This window comes from Oncorhynchus tshawytscha, unplaced genomic scaffold (genome assembly GCF_018296145.1).
Source record: "Oncorhynchus tshawytscha isolate Ot180627B unplaced genomic scaffold, Otsh_v2.0 Un_contig_5231_pilon_pilon, whole genome shotgun sequence".
NCBI classification, from domain to species: domain Eukaryota; kingdom Metazoa; phylum Chordata; class Actinopteri; order Salmoniformes; family Salmonidae; genus Oncorhynchus; species Oncorhynchus tshawytscha.
Genome location: NW_024609318.1, coordinates 23,690 through 39,184, shown reverse-complemented (window position 1 = coordinate 39,184; position 15,495 = coordinate 23,690). Strand labels below are relative to the sequence as shown.

Genomic DNA, 15,495 nt, shown 5'->3' with positions numbered 1-15,495 from the left:
AGATCAGAGCTACAGTGTTTAAAGGCAACGTTAGTGGAGACGCTGCATATATCTGCTCAATGGGAAAGTACTTGTACATTTCAAGCTCGCTAAAGCACTGAAACCGGGCGAGACGGTCAACCTGTAGCATGGAAGGTCTGCGTTATCGTCTCAGAACATTGACATTTTAGAGGCAGATTGAATGGAGCTCTTACCAAGATAAAATGAAACAGCCGACAGCATCCTTTCACCTTCTTTATTAGGAGTGCAGTGACCTCTGACACCAGGATGGTGGGGGTTCATTTACCAACAATACAATCAGATCATTGGCAGACTGTAGAGAACAATACAATCAGATCATTGGCAGACTGTAGAGAACAATACAATCAGATCAATGGCAGACTGTAGAGAACAATACAATCAGATCAATGGCAGACTGTAGAGAACAATACAATCAGATCATTGGCAGACTGTAGAGAACAATACAATCAGATCAATGGCAGACTGTAGAGAACAATACAATCAGATCAATGGCATGATATGGTCTATGGATCTTTCAGTATGGAGTCTTACTGTGGAGAGACATTGACAGGAAGTAACGGGCAGACAGGAAGTGGAAACAGAAATCAGCTGAGAGGAGGAAGGAGCTTTAAGGGTTCAACATTGTGTTATGGTGAAGAGAACTGGAAGAGAAGGTGAGTGGACAGAGATGTCCCATGATGACATTCAGCCAGACAGACCCAGTTTACAGCTTCCTGCAGGGAGATGACTACAACATAGTGGGTTTCATAGCAGCTCTTCCTCTCCCAGTGGTTGAGAGGGGAGTGACCTACACTGTGAAGAGTTAAGGGCCTAACTACAGCAGTGGATCAGACCATAGCTGATACTGTCCCTGCCTGTTCCTCTCAGGTACAGTCCCCTGTCCCAATGCCACAGATCCAGACCATCAGAGAGAATCTGGCTGTATATTTTCCAGAGCCAGTCAGTCAGTGAAGCGTGGCCTCTAGCGCTTCCTGGTGGAGAGAGTGGAGGGACGGTTCAGGCTGAGCTGAGGGAAGTGAACTGTGGGGGTTCTGGCTGTGGGACCGTAGAGACCCAGGTTACGGGCTGCAGCTGACCTCCTGTGCTGTTTGACACTCGGGAAGGGAGAGAACACCTGCTGGGGCGTGGAGGGGCAGGAGAGAGGGAGGGAGGGAGAGAACACCTGCTGGGGGGTGGCCCCGGGTTGGTCCTGGGGCGTGGAGGGGCAGGAGAGAGGGAGGGAGGGGGATAGCGGTGTACCAGGAGTATGGGGGTTAGAGAGGGGAGTAGGGGGTTAGTGAGGGTAACAGGAGTAGGGGGTTAGAGAAGGTAACAGGAGTAGGGGGTTAGAGAGGGGAGGAGGGGGTTAGTGAGGGTAACAGGAGTAGGGGGTTAGAGAGGGGAGTAGTGGGGTTAGAGAGGGGAGGAGGGGGTTAGAGAGGGTAACAGGAGTAGGGGGTTAGAGAGGGGAGTAGGGGGTTAGAGAGGGTACCAGGAGGAGGGGGTTAGAGAGGGGAGTAGGGGGTTAGTGAGGGTACCAGGAGGAGGGGGTTAGAGAGGGGAGTAGGAGGGGGGGGTTAGAGAAGGGAGTAGGGGGAGGGGGTTAGTGAGGGTAACAGGAGGAGGGGGTTAGTGAGGGTAACAGGAGGAGGGTTAGTTAGGGTAGTAGGGGGTTAGTGAGGGTAGTAGGGGGTTAGTGAGGGTAGTAGGGGGTTAGAGAGTGTACCAGGAGGGATAGAGAGGGGAGGAGGGATAGAGAGGGGACGAGGGGGTTAGTGAGGGGAGTACGAGGGGGTTAGAGACGGGAGGGGGGGGTTAGAGAGGGGAGTAGGGGGTTAGAGAGGGGAGTAGGGGGTTAGAGAGGGTAACAGGAGGGGGGGTTAGAGAGGGGAGTAGGGGGTTAGTGAGGGTAACAGGAGTAGGGGGTTAGTGAGGGTAACAGGAGTAGGGGGTTAGTGAGGGTACCAGGAGGAGGGGGTTAGTGAGGGGAGTAGGGGGTTAGAGAGGGTAACAGGAGTAGGGGGTTAGAGAGGGGAGTAGGGGGGGGTTAGAGAGGGTACCAGGAGGGGGGTTAGTGAGGGGAGGGGGGGGTTAGAGAGGGGAGGGATAGAGAGGGGTAGGGGGTTAGAGAGGGTAACAGGGGAGGGGGGATAGAGAGGGTAACAGGAGGAGGGGGTTAGAGAGGGTAACAGGAGGAGGGGGTTAGAGAGGGTAACAGGAGGAGGGGGTTAGAGAGGGTAACAGGAGGAGGGGGTTAGAGAGGGTAACAGGAGGAGGGGGTTAGAGAGGGTAACAGGAGGAGGGGGTTAGAGAGGGTAACAGGGGGAGGGGGTTAGAGAGGGTAACAGGGGGGGGGGTTAGAGAGGGTAACAGGAGGAGGGGGTTAGAGAGGGTAACAGGAGGAGGGGGTTAGAGAGGGTAACAGGGGGAGGGGGTTAGAGAGGGTAACAGGGGGGGGGGTTAGTGAGGGTAACAGGGGGGGGGGTTAGTAATGGTAACAGGGGGTGGGGGGTTAGTGAGGGTAACAGGAGTAGGGGGGTTAGAGAGGGTAACAGGGGGAGGTGGGTTAGTGAGGGTAACAGGGGGAGGGGGGTTAGTGAGGGTAACAGGGCTACCAGGAGAGAGTCTCATACAGTAGATGTTCTGAGAGGAGATTGAAGGGTCAGACTGTTGATGGTGGTGGTGTGATGAGGGTGGTCGAGGAAGAGGAGGCAGGACAGGCAGCTCTGGGATGGTGGGAGAGGAGGGTAGTGTATCTGGGTCAGTCCCTCTAGGAGAGGAGGGTAGTGTGTCTGGGTCAGTCTCTCTAGGAGAGGAGGGTAGTGTGTCTGGTTCAGTCTCTCTAGGAGAGGAGGGTAGTGTGTCTGGGTCAGTCTCTCTAGGAGAGGAGGGTAGTGTGTCTGGGTCAGTCTCTCTAGGAGAGGAGGGTAGTGTGTCTGGGTCAGTCTCTCTAGGAGAGGAGGGTAGTGTGTCTGGGTCAGTCTCTCTAGGAGAGGAGGGTAGTGTGTCTGGTTCAGTCTCTCTAGGAGAGGAGGGTAGTGTGTCTGGGTCAGTCTCTCTAGGAGAGGAGGGTAGTGTGTCTGGGTCAGTCTCTCTAGGAGAGGAGGGTAGTGTGTCTGGGTCAGTCTCTCTAGGAGAGGAGGGTAGTGGAGGTGGGGTCTGGTTTAGTTCTGATCCAGAGTCCAGCTCTAGAGACAACAGGTGCTCCTCTTCCACCACAGCTGGCACCTCCTTACTGGAGGCCTGGGCAGGAGACACAGGGAGGTGACTACCCTCATCATCATCAGCCTTTCCCTCACCCACTCCATCTCTCTCCTCCGCCTGATGAGGGTGTCTGTCCTCCTCCGCCTGATGAGGGTGTCTGTCCTCCTCCGCCTGATGAGGGTGTCTGTCCTCCTCCGCCTGATGAGGGTGTCTGTCCTCCTCCGCCTGATGAGGGTGTCTGTCCTCCTCCGCCTGATGAGGGTGTCTGTCCTCCTCCGCCTGATGAGGGTGTCTGTCCTCCTCCGCCTGATGAGGGTGTCTGTCCTCCTCCGCCTGATGAGGGTGTCTGTCCTCCATGTCTCCAAACCCTAGCTGTACCCGTGCCCGGGATATGTTCCTGCGGTGGGCACGTACGTGGGCACGCCAGGGGGACCCCACCCTGCTCTGACAGTCTTCAGCCTGAGATACCAGTCTGTTCCTCCCCCTCTCCCCGCTAGGGGTGGGGTTAGGGGCGGGGCCAGGGGTGGCAGGGCTGGACTGTGCCTGAGGCAGGGGGACACCTCGCAGGCTGGAGGGAGGGTGTTTCAGGCTGTTCCTGGGCTTCCTGCCTAGCAACAGGTGGTTGACGACAGGAGAAGGATGTAGCTGAGATGCTAACACGCTGGTGGCTGGACATCTATCTACAGAGAGAACACACACAGGTCAATGTTCTGTCTGCCTACTGCAGCAGCAGGACAATAATAACACCATAGCATGACGTGAATATAAAGAGGATTCCACATGCAGCAATAAGAAACATCTAGCATTAAGACAACAATCTGGCTCTGCCCCAACCTCAGACCTCAGACCAGAGCTTACATTTATCATGGGGACAAGATGAAGAAGCTTACAGAGTTACATAAAGTACTGCTTTGGGTTATAAGGAGCTTTGAGTCCTGATTACTGAAGACAGACACATCTGGGAGTTAGAAAAATAGTTTGGGGAATAGAAGCTCGGGAGCCAAATCCAATGGAAGTCTGTTACACAAGTAGTAGATCGCTATTAAGTGATGCCGTGTTCAGATGGGGAGCCAACAGGAAAGACAGACTGACACTCTCCTGTCAGTCACAGATAAGAGCCAGCACCATCCAACCCCAGGACCAGCTAACAGCAGATCAGGACCAGCTAACAGCAGATCAGGACCCCAGGACCAGCTAACAGCAGCCCAGAAACCCCCCTCCGTTCCAGAGCCTGCTGCTTCCTGACAGAGAGACGGTCACAAACACCTCCTCAATCTATCCATCTACAGTTGGCGTGACCATTGGTCTGTATAGATGCATACAGACGTGTCGCTGGTTACCATTGGTCTGTATAGATGCATACAGACGTGTCGCTGGTGACCATTGGTCTGTATAGATGCATACAGACGTGTCGCTGGTTACCATTGGTCTGTATAGATGCATACAGACGTGTCGCTGGTTACCATTGGTCTGTATAGATGCATACAGACGTGTCGCTGGTTACCATTGGTCTGTATAGATGCATACAGACGTGTCGCTGGTTACCATTGGTCTGTATAGATGCATACAGACGTGTCGCTGGTTACCATTGGTCTGTATAGATGCATACAGACGTGTCGCTGGTTACCATTGGTCTGTATAGATGCATACAGACGTGTCGCTGGTTACCAACGTAATTATAACAGTATAAATAAATGCTTTGTAATACCCGTGGTATACGGATCAATGTGTGTGTGTGTGTAGAGTTGACAGTGTGTTACCTGTGTGTGTGTGCAGCTGCCTGGCCCGTTGTTATGTAGAGTTGACAGTGTGTGTGTGTAGAGTTGACAGTGTGTGTGTGTAGAGTTGACAGTGTGGTACCTGTGTGTATGTACAGCTGCCTGGTCTGTTGTTGTGTAGAGTTGACAGTGTGGTACCTGTGTGTATGTACAGCTGCCTGGCCTGTTGTTGTGTAGAGTTGACAGTGTGGTACCTGTGTGTATGTACAGCTGCCTGGTCTGTTGTTGTGTAGAGTTGACAGTGTGGTACCTGTGTGTATGTACAGCTGCCTGGCCTGTTGTTGTGTAGAGTTGACAGTGTGGTACCTGTGTGTATGTACAGCTGCCTGGTCTGTTGTTGTGTAGAGTTGACAGTGTGGTACCTGTGTGTATGTACAGCTGCCTGGCCTGTTGTTGTGTAGAGTTGACAGTGTGGTACCTGTGTGTATGTACAGCTGCCTGGCCTGTTGTTGTGTAGAGTTGACAGTGTGGTACCTGTGTGTATGTACAGCTGCCTGGCCTGTTGTTGTGTAGAGTTGACAGTGTGGTACCTGTGTGTATGTACAGCTGCCTGGCCTGTTGTTGTGTAGAGTTGACAGTGTGGTACCTGTGTGTATGTACAGCTGCCTGGCCTGTTGTTGCTGATGTCTCTTGATACGTGAGTATTGTTTCTTCAGAGCGCTGATGTCAGTACTCATCCTCTCCTGCAGCATGCTGTTGATGGCCGCTTGATGCTCCGCTCTGCCGCCACCATCCACCGCCCCGGGACTCAGGTCTGCCATGTTACCGCCCTGCTCCCCCCCACGCTGGTCTGGAGAGGAGAGATTCAATTATCACCTCGGAAATTACCTCAGTGTTGACACCATGTAGAGAGACACAGCTGTTCCTGTGTTTTCAGGTCTGACATCAACAGCAGCTGACATGACACCTTCCCAGATAACCCCATCTACCACTACATTAAACTAATGGACCTGGCTGGAGTCCTGTCTACCACTACATTAAACTAATGGACCTGGCTGGAGTCCTGTCTACCACTACATTAAACTAATGGACCTGGCTGGAGTCCTGTCTACCACTACATTAAACTAATGGACCTGGCTGGAGTCCTGTCTACCACATTAAACTAATGGACCTGGCTGGAGTCCTGTCTACTGGACCTGGCTGGAGTCCTGTCTACCACTACATTAAACTAATGGACCTGGCTGGAGTCCTGTCTACCACTACATTAAACTAATGGACCTGGCTGGAGTCCTGTCTACCACTACATTAAACTAATGGACCTGGCTGGAGTCCTGTCTACCACTACATTAAACTAATGGACCTGGCTGGAGTCCTGTCTACTACATTAAACTAATGGACCTGGCTGGAGTCCTGTCTACCACTAAAACTAATGGACCTGGCTGGAGTCCTGTCTACCACTACATTAAACTAATGGACCTGGCTGGAGTCCTGTCTACCACTACATTAAACTAATGGACCTGGCTGGAGTCCTGTCTACCACTACATTAAACTAATGGACCTGGCTGGAGTCCTGTCTACCACTACATTAAACTAATGGACCTGGCTGGAGTCCTGTCTACCACTACATTAAACTAATGGACCTGGCTGGAGTCCTGTCTACCACTACATTAAACTAATGGACCTGGCTGGAGTCCTGTCTACCACTACATTAAACTAATGGACCTGGCTGGAGTCCTGTCTACCACTACATTAAACTAATGGACCTGGCTGGAGTCCTGTCTACCAAACTAATGGACCTGGCTGGAGTCCTGTCTAAACTAATGGACCTGGCTGGAGTCCTGTCTACCACTACATTAAACTAATGGACCTGGCTGGAGTCCTGTCTTAAACTAATGGACCTGGCTGGAGTCCTACATTAAACTAATGGACCTGGCTGGAGTCCTGTCTACCACTACATTAAACTAATGGACCTGGCTGGAGTCCTGTCTACCACTACATTAAACTAATGGACCTGGCTGGAGTCCTGTCTACCACTACATTAAACTAATGGACCTGGCTGGAGTCCTGTCTACCACTACATTAAACTAATGGACCTGGCTGGAGTCCTGTCTACCACTACATTAAACTAATGGACCTGGCTGGAGTCCTGTCTACCACTACATTAAACTAATGGACCTGGCTGGAGTCCTGTCTACCACTACATTAAACTAATGGACCTGGCTGGACCTGTCTGGCATTAAACTAATGGACCTGGCTGGAGTCCTGTCTACCTACATTAAACTAATGGACCTGGCTGGAGTCCTGTCTACCACTACATTAAACTAATGGACCTGGCTGGAGTCCTGTCTACCACTACATTAAACTAATGGACCTGGCTGGAGTCCTGTCTACCACTACATTAAACTAATGGACCTGGCTGGAGTCCTGTCTACCACTACATTAAACTAATGGACCTGGCTGGAGTCCTGTCTACCACTACATTAAACTAATGGACCTGGCTGGAGTCCTGTCTACCACTACATTAAACTAATGGACCTGGCTGGAGTCCTGTCTACCACTACATTAAACTAATGGACCTGGCTGGAGTCCTGTCTACCACTACATTAAACTAATGGACCTGGCTGGAGTCCTGTCTACCACTACATTAAACTAATGGACCTGGCTGGAGTCCTGTCTACCACTACATTAAACTAATGGACCTGGCTGGAGTCCTGTCTACCACTACATTAAACTAATGGACCTGGCTGGAGTCCTGTCTACATTAAACTAATGGACCTGGCTGGAGTCCTGTCTACCACTACATTAAACTAATGGACCTGGCTGGAGTCCTGTCTACCACTACATTAAACTAATGGACCTGGCTGGAGTCCTGTCTTAAACTAATGGACCTGGCTGGAGTCCTACATTAAACTAATGGACCTGGCTGGTCCTGTCTAGTCCTGTCTACCACTACATTAAACTAATGGACCTGGCTGGAGTCCTGTCTACCACTACATTAAACTAATGGACCTGGCTGGAGTCCTGTCTACCACTACATTAAACTAATGGACCTGGCTGGAGTCCTGTCTACCACTACATTAAACTAATGGACCTGGCTGGAGTCCTGTCTACACTACATTAAACTAATGGACCTGGCTGGAGTCCTGTCTACCACATTAAACTAATGGACCTGGCTGGAGTCCTGTCTACCACTACATTAAACTAATGGACCTGGCTGGAGTCCTGTCTACCTAATGGACCTGGCTGGAGTCCTGTCTTAATTAAACTAATGGACCTGGCTGGAGTCCTGTCTACATTAAACTAATGGACTACATTAAACTAATGGACCTGGCTGGAGTCCTGTCTACCACTACATTAAACTAATGGACCTGGCTGGAGTCCTGTCTACCACTACATTAAACTAATGGACCTGGCTGGAGTCCTGTCTACCACTACATTAAACTAATGGACCTGGCTGGAGTCCTGTCTTAAACTAATGGACCTGGCTGGAGTCCTGTCTATTAAACTAATGGACCTGGCTGGAGTCCTGTCTACTACATTAAACTAATGGACCTGGCTGGAGTCCTAAAAACTAATGGACCTGGCTGGAGTCCTGTCTACATTAAACTAATGGACCTGGCTGGAGTCCTGTCTACCACTACATTAAACTAATGGACCTGGCTGGAGTCCTGTCTACCACTACATTAAACTAATGGACCTGGCTGGAGTCCTGTCTACCACTACATTAAACTAATGGACCTGGCTGGAGTCCTGTCTACCACTACATTAAACTAATGGACCTGGGACTGGCTGGAGTCCTGTCTAAACTAATGGACCTGGCTGGAGTCCTGTCTACATTAAACTAATGGACCTGGCTGGAGTCCTGTCTACCACTAAACTAATGGACATTAAACTAATGGACCTGGCTGGAGTCCTGTCTACCACTACATTAAACTAATGGACCTGGCTGGAGTCCTGTCTACTACATTAAACTAATTAAACTAATGGACCTGGCTGGAGTCCTGTCTACCACTACATTAAACTAATGGACCTGGCTGGAGTCCTGTCTACCACTACATTAAACTAATGGACCTGGCTGGAGTCCTGTCCTACATTAAACTAATGGACCTGGCTGGAGTCCTGTCTACCACTACATTAAACTAATGGACCTGGCTGGAGTCCTGTCTACCACTACATTAAACTAATGGACCTGGCTGGAGTCCTGTCTACCACTACATTAAACTAATGGACCTGGCTGGAGTCCTGTCTACCACTACATTAAACTAATGGACCTGGCTGGAGTCCTGTCTACCAAACTAATGGACTGGCTGGACATTAAACTAATGGACCTGGCTGGAGTCCTGTCTACCACTACATTAAACTAATGGACCTGGCTGGAGTCCTGTCTACCACTACATTAAACTAATGGACCTGGCTGGAGTCCTGTCTACCACTACATTAAACTAATGGACCTGGCTGGAGTCCTGTCTACCACTACATTAAACTAATGGACCTGGCTGGAGTCCTGTCTACATTAAACTAATGGACCTGGCTGGAGTCCTGTCTACCACTACATTAAACTAATGGACCTGGCTGGAGTCCTGTCTACATTAAACTAATGGACCTGGCTGGAGTCCTGTCTACCACTACATTAAACTAATGGACCTGGCTGGAGTCCTGTCTACCACTACATTAAACTAATGGACCTGGCTGGAGTCCTGTCTACCACTACATTAAACTAATGGACCTGGCTGGAGTCCTGTCTACCACTACATTAAACTAATGGACCTGGCTGGAGTCCTGTCTAAACCACTACATTAAACTAATGGACCTGGCTGGAGTCCTGTCTACCACTACATTAAACTAATGGACCTGGCTGGAGTCCTGTCTACCACTACATTAAACTAATGGACCTGGCTGGAGTCCTGTCTACCACTACATTAAACTAATGGACCTGGCTGGAGTCCTGTCTACCACTACATTAAACTAATGGACCTGGCTGGAGTCCTGTCTCCTGTCTACTACATTAAACTAATGGACCTGGCTGGAGTCCTGTCTACCACTAAACATTGGCTGGAGTCCTGTCTAACTAATGGACCTGGCTGGCTGGAGTCCTGTCTACCACTACATTAAACTAATGGACCTGGCTGGAGTCCTGTCTACCACTACATTAAACTAATGGACCTGGCTGGAGTCCTGTCTACCACTACATTAAACTAATGGACCTGGCTGGAGTCCTGTCTAAAAACTAATGGACCTGGCTGGAGTCCTGTCTACCACTACATTAAACTAATGGACCTGGCTGGAGTCCTGTCTACCACTACATTAAACTAATGGACCTGGCTGGAGTCCTGTCTACCACTACATTAAACTAATGGACCTGGGACCTGGCTGGAGTCCTGTCTACCACTACATTAAACTAATGGACCTGGCTGGAGTCCTGTCTACCACTACATTAAACTAATGGACCTGGCTGGAGTCCTGTCTACCACTACATTAAACTAATGGACCTGGCTGGAGTCCTGTCTACCACTACATTAAACTAATGGACCTGGCTGGAGTCCTGTCTACCACTACATTAAACTAATGGACCTGGTTGGAGTCCTGTCTACCACTACATTAAACTAATGGACCTGGCTGGAGTCCTGTCTACCACTACATTAAACTAATGGACCTGGCTGGAGTCCTGTCTACCACTACATTAAACTAATGGACCTGGCTGGAGTCCTGTCTACCACTACATTAAACTAATGGACCTGGCTGGAGTCCTGTCTACTACATTAAACTAATGGACCTGGCTGGAGTCCTGTCTACCACTACATTAAACTAATGGACCTGGCTGGAGTCCTGTCTACCACTACATTAAACTAATGGACCTGGCTGGAGTCCTGTCTACAGAAACAGGACTCTAGGTCTACATAAACTGCACTGGAGTAAAATTAAACTGTGGACCTGACCTGCTACAGGACCTGGCTGGATCCTCTCATTACAAAATCATGGGCAGTTAACTATGGACCTGGCTGGTCCTGTCTACCACTACTTAAACTATAACAGCCTCCACTCTTCTGGGAAGGCTTTCCATTAAACTAATGGACCTGGCTGGAGTCCTGTCTAATTAAACATGGACCTGCTGTCTATAATTAAACTAATGGACCTGGCTGGAGTCCTGTCTACTCTTCTGGGAAGGCTTTCCACTAGATGTTGGAACATTGCTGCTATAACAGCCTCCACTCTTCTGGGAAGGCTTTCCACTAGATGTTGGAACATTGCTGCTACAACAGCCTCCACTCTTCTGGGAAGGCTTTCCACTAGATGTTGGAACATTGCTGCTACAACAGCCTCCTCTCTTCTGGGAAGGTTTTCCACTAGATGTTGGAACATTGCTGTTACAACAGCCTCCACTCTTCTGGGAAGGTTTTCCACTAGATGTTGGAACATTGCTGTGGGGACTTGCTCCCATTCAGCAACAAGAGCATTAGTGAGGTGGGACACTGATGTTGGGCGATTCATCCCAAACGTGTTCGATGGGTTGAGGTCAGGGCTCTGTGCAGGCCAGCGGGGGTAGAGAGACACTGGTACAAACATTAACCCTTGATGAGAATTAAATCACATGTTATGTGTCACATTGGTAAACAACAGGTGTAGACTAACAGTGAGATGCTGACGTATGGGTCCTGTACATGATAATAGGTAAGAGGTCAGACCAACCTTTAATGTGTCTCTGGTACCGTTGTAGTTCTGGAGCTAACAGCCCCCCCAGTGGACCCAAACATCCCAACGCTGCTGTCACCACTGCATCTTCATCTTCATCCTCGTCTTCATCACCCTCCCAGCCACCTAGACCACCACTGGAATACATCATCACTTTACCAGCCCCAGAGACCTCCTCTGGGATACTACAACATCATCACTTTACCAGCCCCAGAGACCTCCTCTGGGATACTACAACATCATCACTTTACCAGCCCCAGAGACCTCCTCTGGGATACAACAACATCATCACTTTACCAGCCCCAGAGACCTCCTCTGGGATACATTGCTGCTATAACATCATCTTCTTTTCCACCAGCCCCAGAGACCTCCTCTGGGATACTGCTATAACATCACTCTTCTTTACCAGCCCCAGAGACTCTTCTGGGAAGGCTCTGGGAACATTGCAACATCATCCACTCTTCTGGGAAGGCTTTACCAGCCCCACTAGATGTTGGAGACCTCCTCTTCTGGGATTTCAACATCATCATTGCTTTACCAGCCCCAGGGAGACCTCCTCTGGGACAAGATACAACATCATCATCCTGGCAGGCTTTACTGGTACAGCCCCAGAGACCTCCTCTGGGTCACAACATCATCATCTTCAGTGAGATGCTTTACCAGCCCCAGAGACCTCCTCTGGGATACAAACATCATCATCACTTTACCAGCCCCAGAGACCTCCTCTGGGATACAACATCATCATCACTTTACCAGCCCCAGAGACCTCCTCTGGGATACAACAACATCATCACTTTACCAGCCCCAGAGACCTCCTCTGGGATACAAACATCATCATCAGCCCCAGAGACCTTTACCAGCCCCAGAGACCTCCTCTGGGATACAAATCATCATCACTTTACCAGCCCCAGAGACCTCCTCTGGGATACAACATCATCATCACTTTACCAGCCCCAGAGACCTCCTCTGGGATACAACATCATCATCACTTTACCAGCCCCAGAGACCTCCTCTGGGATACAACATCATCATCACTTTACCAGCCCCAGAGACCTCCTCTGGGATACATCATCATCACTTTACCAGCCCCAGAGACCTCCTCTGGGATACAACATCATCATCACTTTACCAGCCCCAGAGACCTCCTCTGGGATACAACATCATCATCACTTTACCAGCCCCAGAGACCTCCTCTGGGATACAACATCATCACTTTACCAGCCCCAGAGACCTCCTCTGGGATACAACATCATCATCACTTTACCAGCCCCAGAGACCTCCTCTGGGATACAACATCATCATCACTTTACCAGCCCCAGAGACCTCCTCTGGGATACAACATCATCATCACTTTACCAGCCCCAGAGACCTCCTCTGGGATACAACATCATCATCACTTTCCCAGCCCCAGAGACCTCCTCTGGGATACAACATCATCATCACTATACCAGCCCCAGAGACCTCCTCTGGGATACAACATCATCATCACTATACCAGCCCCAGAGACCTCCTCTGGGATACATCATCATCACTATACCAGCCCCAGAGACCTCCTCTGGGATACATCATCATCACTTTACCAGCCCCAGAGACCTCCTCTGGGATACATCATCATCACTTTACCAGCCCCAGAGACCTCCTCTGGGATACATCATCATCACTTTACCAGCCCCAGAGACCTCCTCCGGGATACATCGTCATCACTTTACCAGCCCCAAAGACTTCCTCTGGGATACAACATCACTTTACCAGCCCCAAAGACTTCCTCTGGGATACAACATCACTTTACCAGCCCCATAGACCTCCTCTGGTTTACAACAACATCACTTTACCAGCCCCAGAGACCTCCTCTGGGATACAACAACATCACTTTACCAGGCCCAGAGACCTCCTCTGGGATACAACAACATCACTTTACCAGGCCCAGAGACCTCCTCTGGGATACATCATCATCACTTTACCAGGCCCAGAGACCTCCTCTGGGATACATCATCACTTTACCAGGCCCAGAGACATCCTCTGGGATACATCATCATCATCATCACTTTACCAGCCCCAGAGATATAACATCACTTTACCAGCCTGTAGATATCAGCTGATAGACATGATAGGGACATTGACCAACCTGCCGTTGGGATTGGAGGTGGGGAAGGGGGTGATGCTGTAGGGACATTGACCAACCTGGGGTTGGAGGTGGGGAAGGGGGTGATGTTGTAGGTGTATTTCTCTCGGAGTTCAGCCAGCTGAGGGAATGGAAACACAGCCATGGAGTACACAGTCTGGAGAGAAAAGAGGGATCAGGGTGGCAGCTTAAACAGCTGGGAAACACAGAGGAGGAGAAAGGGCTTTTTCCTCCGATATTATATCCATGCATTCTGATTGGTCCCGTGTGGCTCAGTTGGCAGTTGCAGCGGCAGGGTTGTGGGTTCGATTCCCACGAGGGACCAGTACCAACAAATTTGAAAATGTCTCTCTGGATCAGAGAATCTGCTAAATGACTCACTACTGTAGTGGCTCTGGATCAGAGTGTCTGCTAAATGATTCACTACTAAGTCTTTCTGGATAAGAGTCTGCTAAATGACTCACTACTGTAGTGGCTATGAAGCAAAGAGTCTGCTAAATGACTCACTACTATAGTGGCTCTGGATCAGTGAGTCTGTTAAATGATTCACTCCTAAGTCTCCCTGGATAAGAGTCTGCCCAAATAGGTCCACAGACGATGCAATCTCAACCACACTGCCCTAACCCATCTGGACAAGAGGAATACCTATGTGAGAATGCTGTTCATCGACTACAGCTCGGCATTCAACACCATAGTACCCTCCAAGCTCGTCATCAAGCTCGAGACCCTGGGTCTCGACCCCGCCCTGTGCAACTGGGTACTGGACTTCCTGACGGGCCGCCCCCAGGCGGTGAGGGTAGGCAACAACATCTCCTCCCCCCTGATCCTCAACACTGGGGCCCCACAAGGGTGCGTTCTGAGCCCTCTCCTGTACTCCCTGTTCACCCACGACTGCGTGGCCATGCACGCCTCCAACTCAATCATCAAGTTTGCGGACGACACAACAGTGGTAGGCTTGATTACCAACAACGACGAGACGGCCTACAGGGAGGAGGTGAGGGCCCTCGGAGTGTGGTGTCAGGAAAATAACCTCACACTCAACGTCAACAAAACTAAGGAGATGATTGTGGACTTCAGGAAACAGCAGAGGAACACCCCCCCCCATCCACATCGATGGAACAGTAGTGGAGAGGGTAGCAAGTTTTAAGTTCCTCGGCATACACATCACAGACAAACTGAATTGGTCCACTCACACAGACAGCATCGTGAGGAAGGCGCAGCAGCGCCTCTTCAACCTCAGGAGGCTGAAGAAATTTGGCTTGTCACCAAAAGCACACAAACTTCTACAGATGCACAATCGAGAGCATCCTGGCGGGCTGTATCACCGCCTGGTACGGCAACTGCACTGCCCTCAACCGTAAGGCTCTCCAGAGGGTAGTGAGGTCTGGCAGTAGCCACATCAGATAGGGGCTTTGCAAACTACCTGCCCTCCAGGACACCTACACCACCCGATGCTACTGGAAGGCCATAAAGATCATCAAGGACATCAACCACGAGCCACTGCCTGTTCACCCCGCCATCCAAATCAAATCAAATTTTTATTTGTCACATCACATTTAGCAGATGTTAATGCGAGTGTAGCTGTCATACACAGTGTAAGGGGATAAAGAATATGTACATAAGGATATATGAATGAGTGATGGTACAGAGTTCACCCCTGGGATGCCATCAGTTTGTCAGAAGGCGAGGTCAGTACAGGTGCATCAATCAGCTGGGACCGAGAGACTGAAAAACAGCTTCTATCTCAAGGCCATCAGACTG

General features: G+C 50.1%; 1 protein-coding gene across 1 annotated transcript in view; it reads right to left on the bottom strand.

The window, feature by feature from the left end:
* Nucleotides 1-220: 220 nt before the first annotated feature.
* LOC112239796 (TBC1 domain family member 30) overlaps nt 221-15,495 on the bottom strand; it is a gene marked incomplete at its 5' end in the record, with an annotated part of 29,658 nt that continues 14,383 nt past the window's right edge. Inside the window, 5 exon segments of the mRNA XM_042314856.1 lie at nt 221-1,293; nt 2,463-3,884; nt 5,569-5,772; nt 11,610-11,749; nt 13,794-13,891. Coding sequence (XP_042170790.1) covers nt 983-1,293; nt 2,463-3,884; nt 5,569-5,772; nt 11,610-11,749; nt 13,794-13,891 — 2,175 coding nt within the window.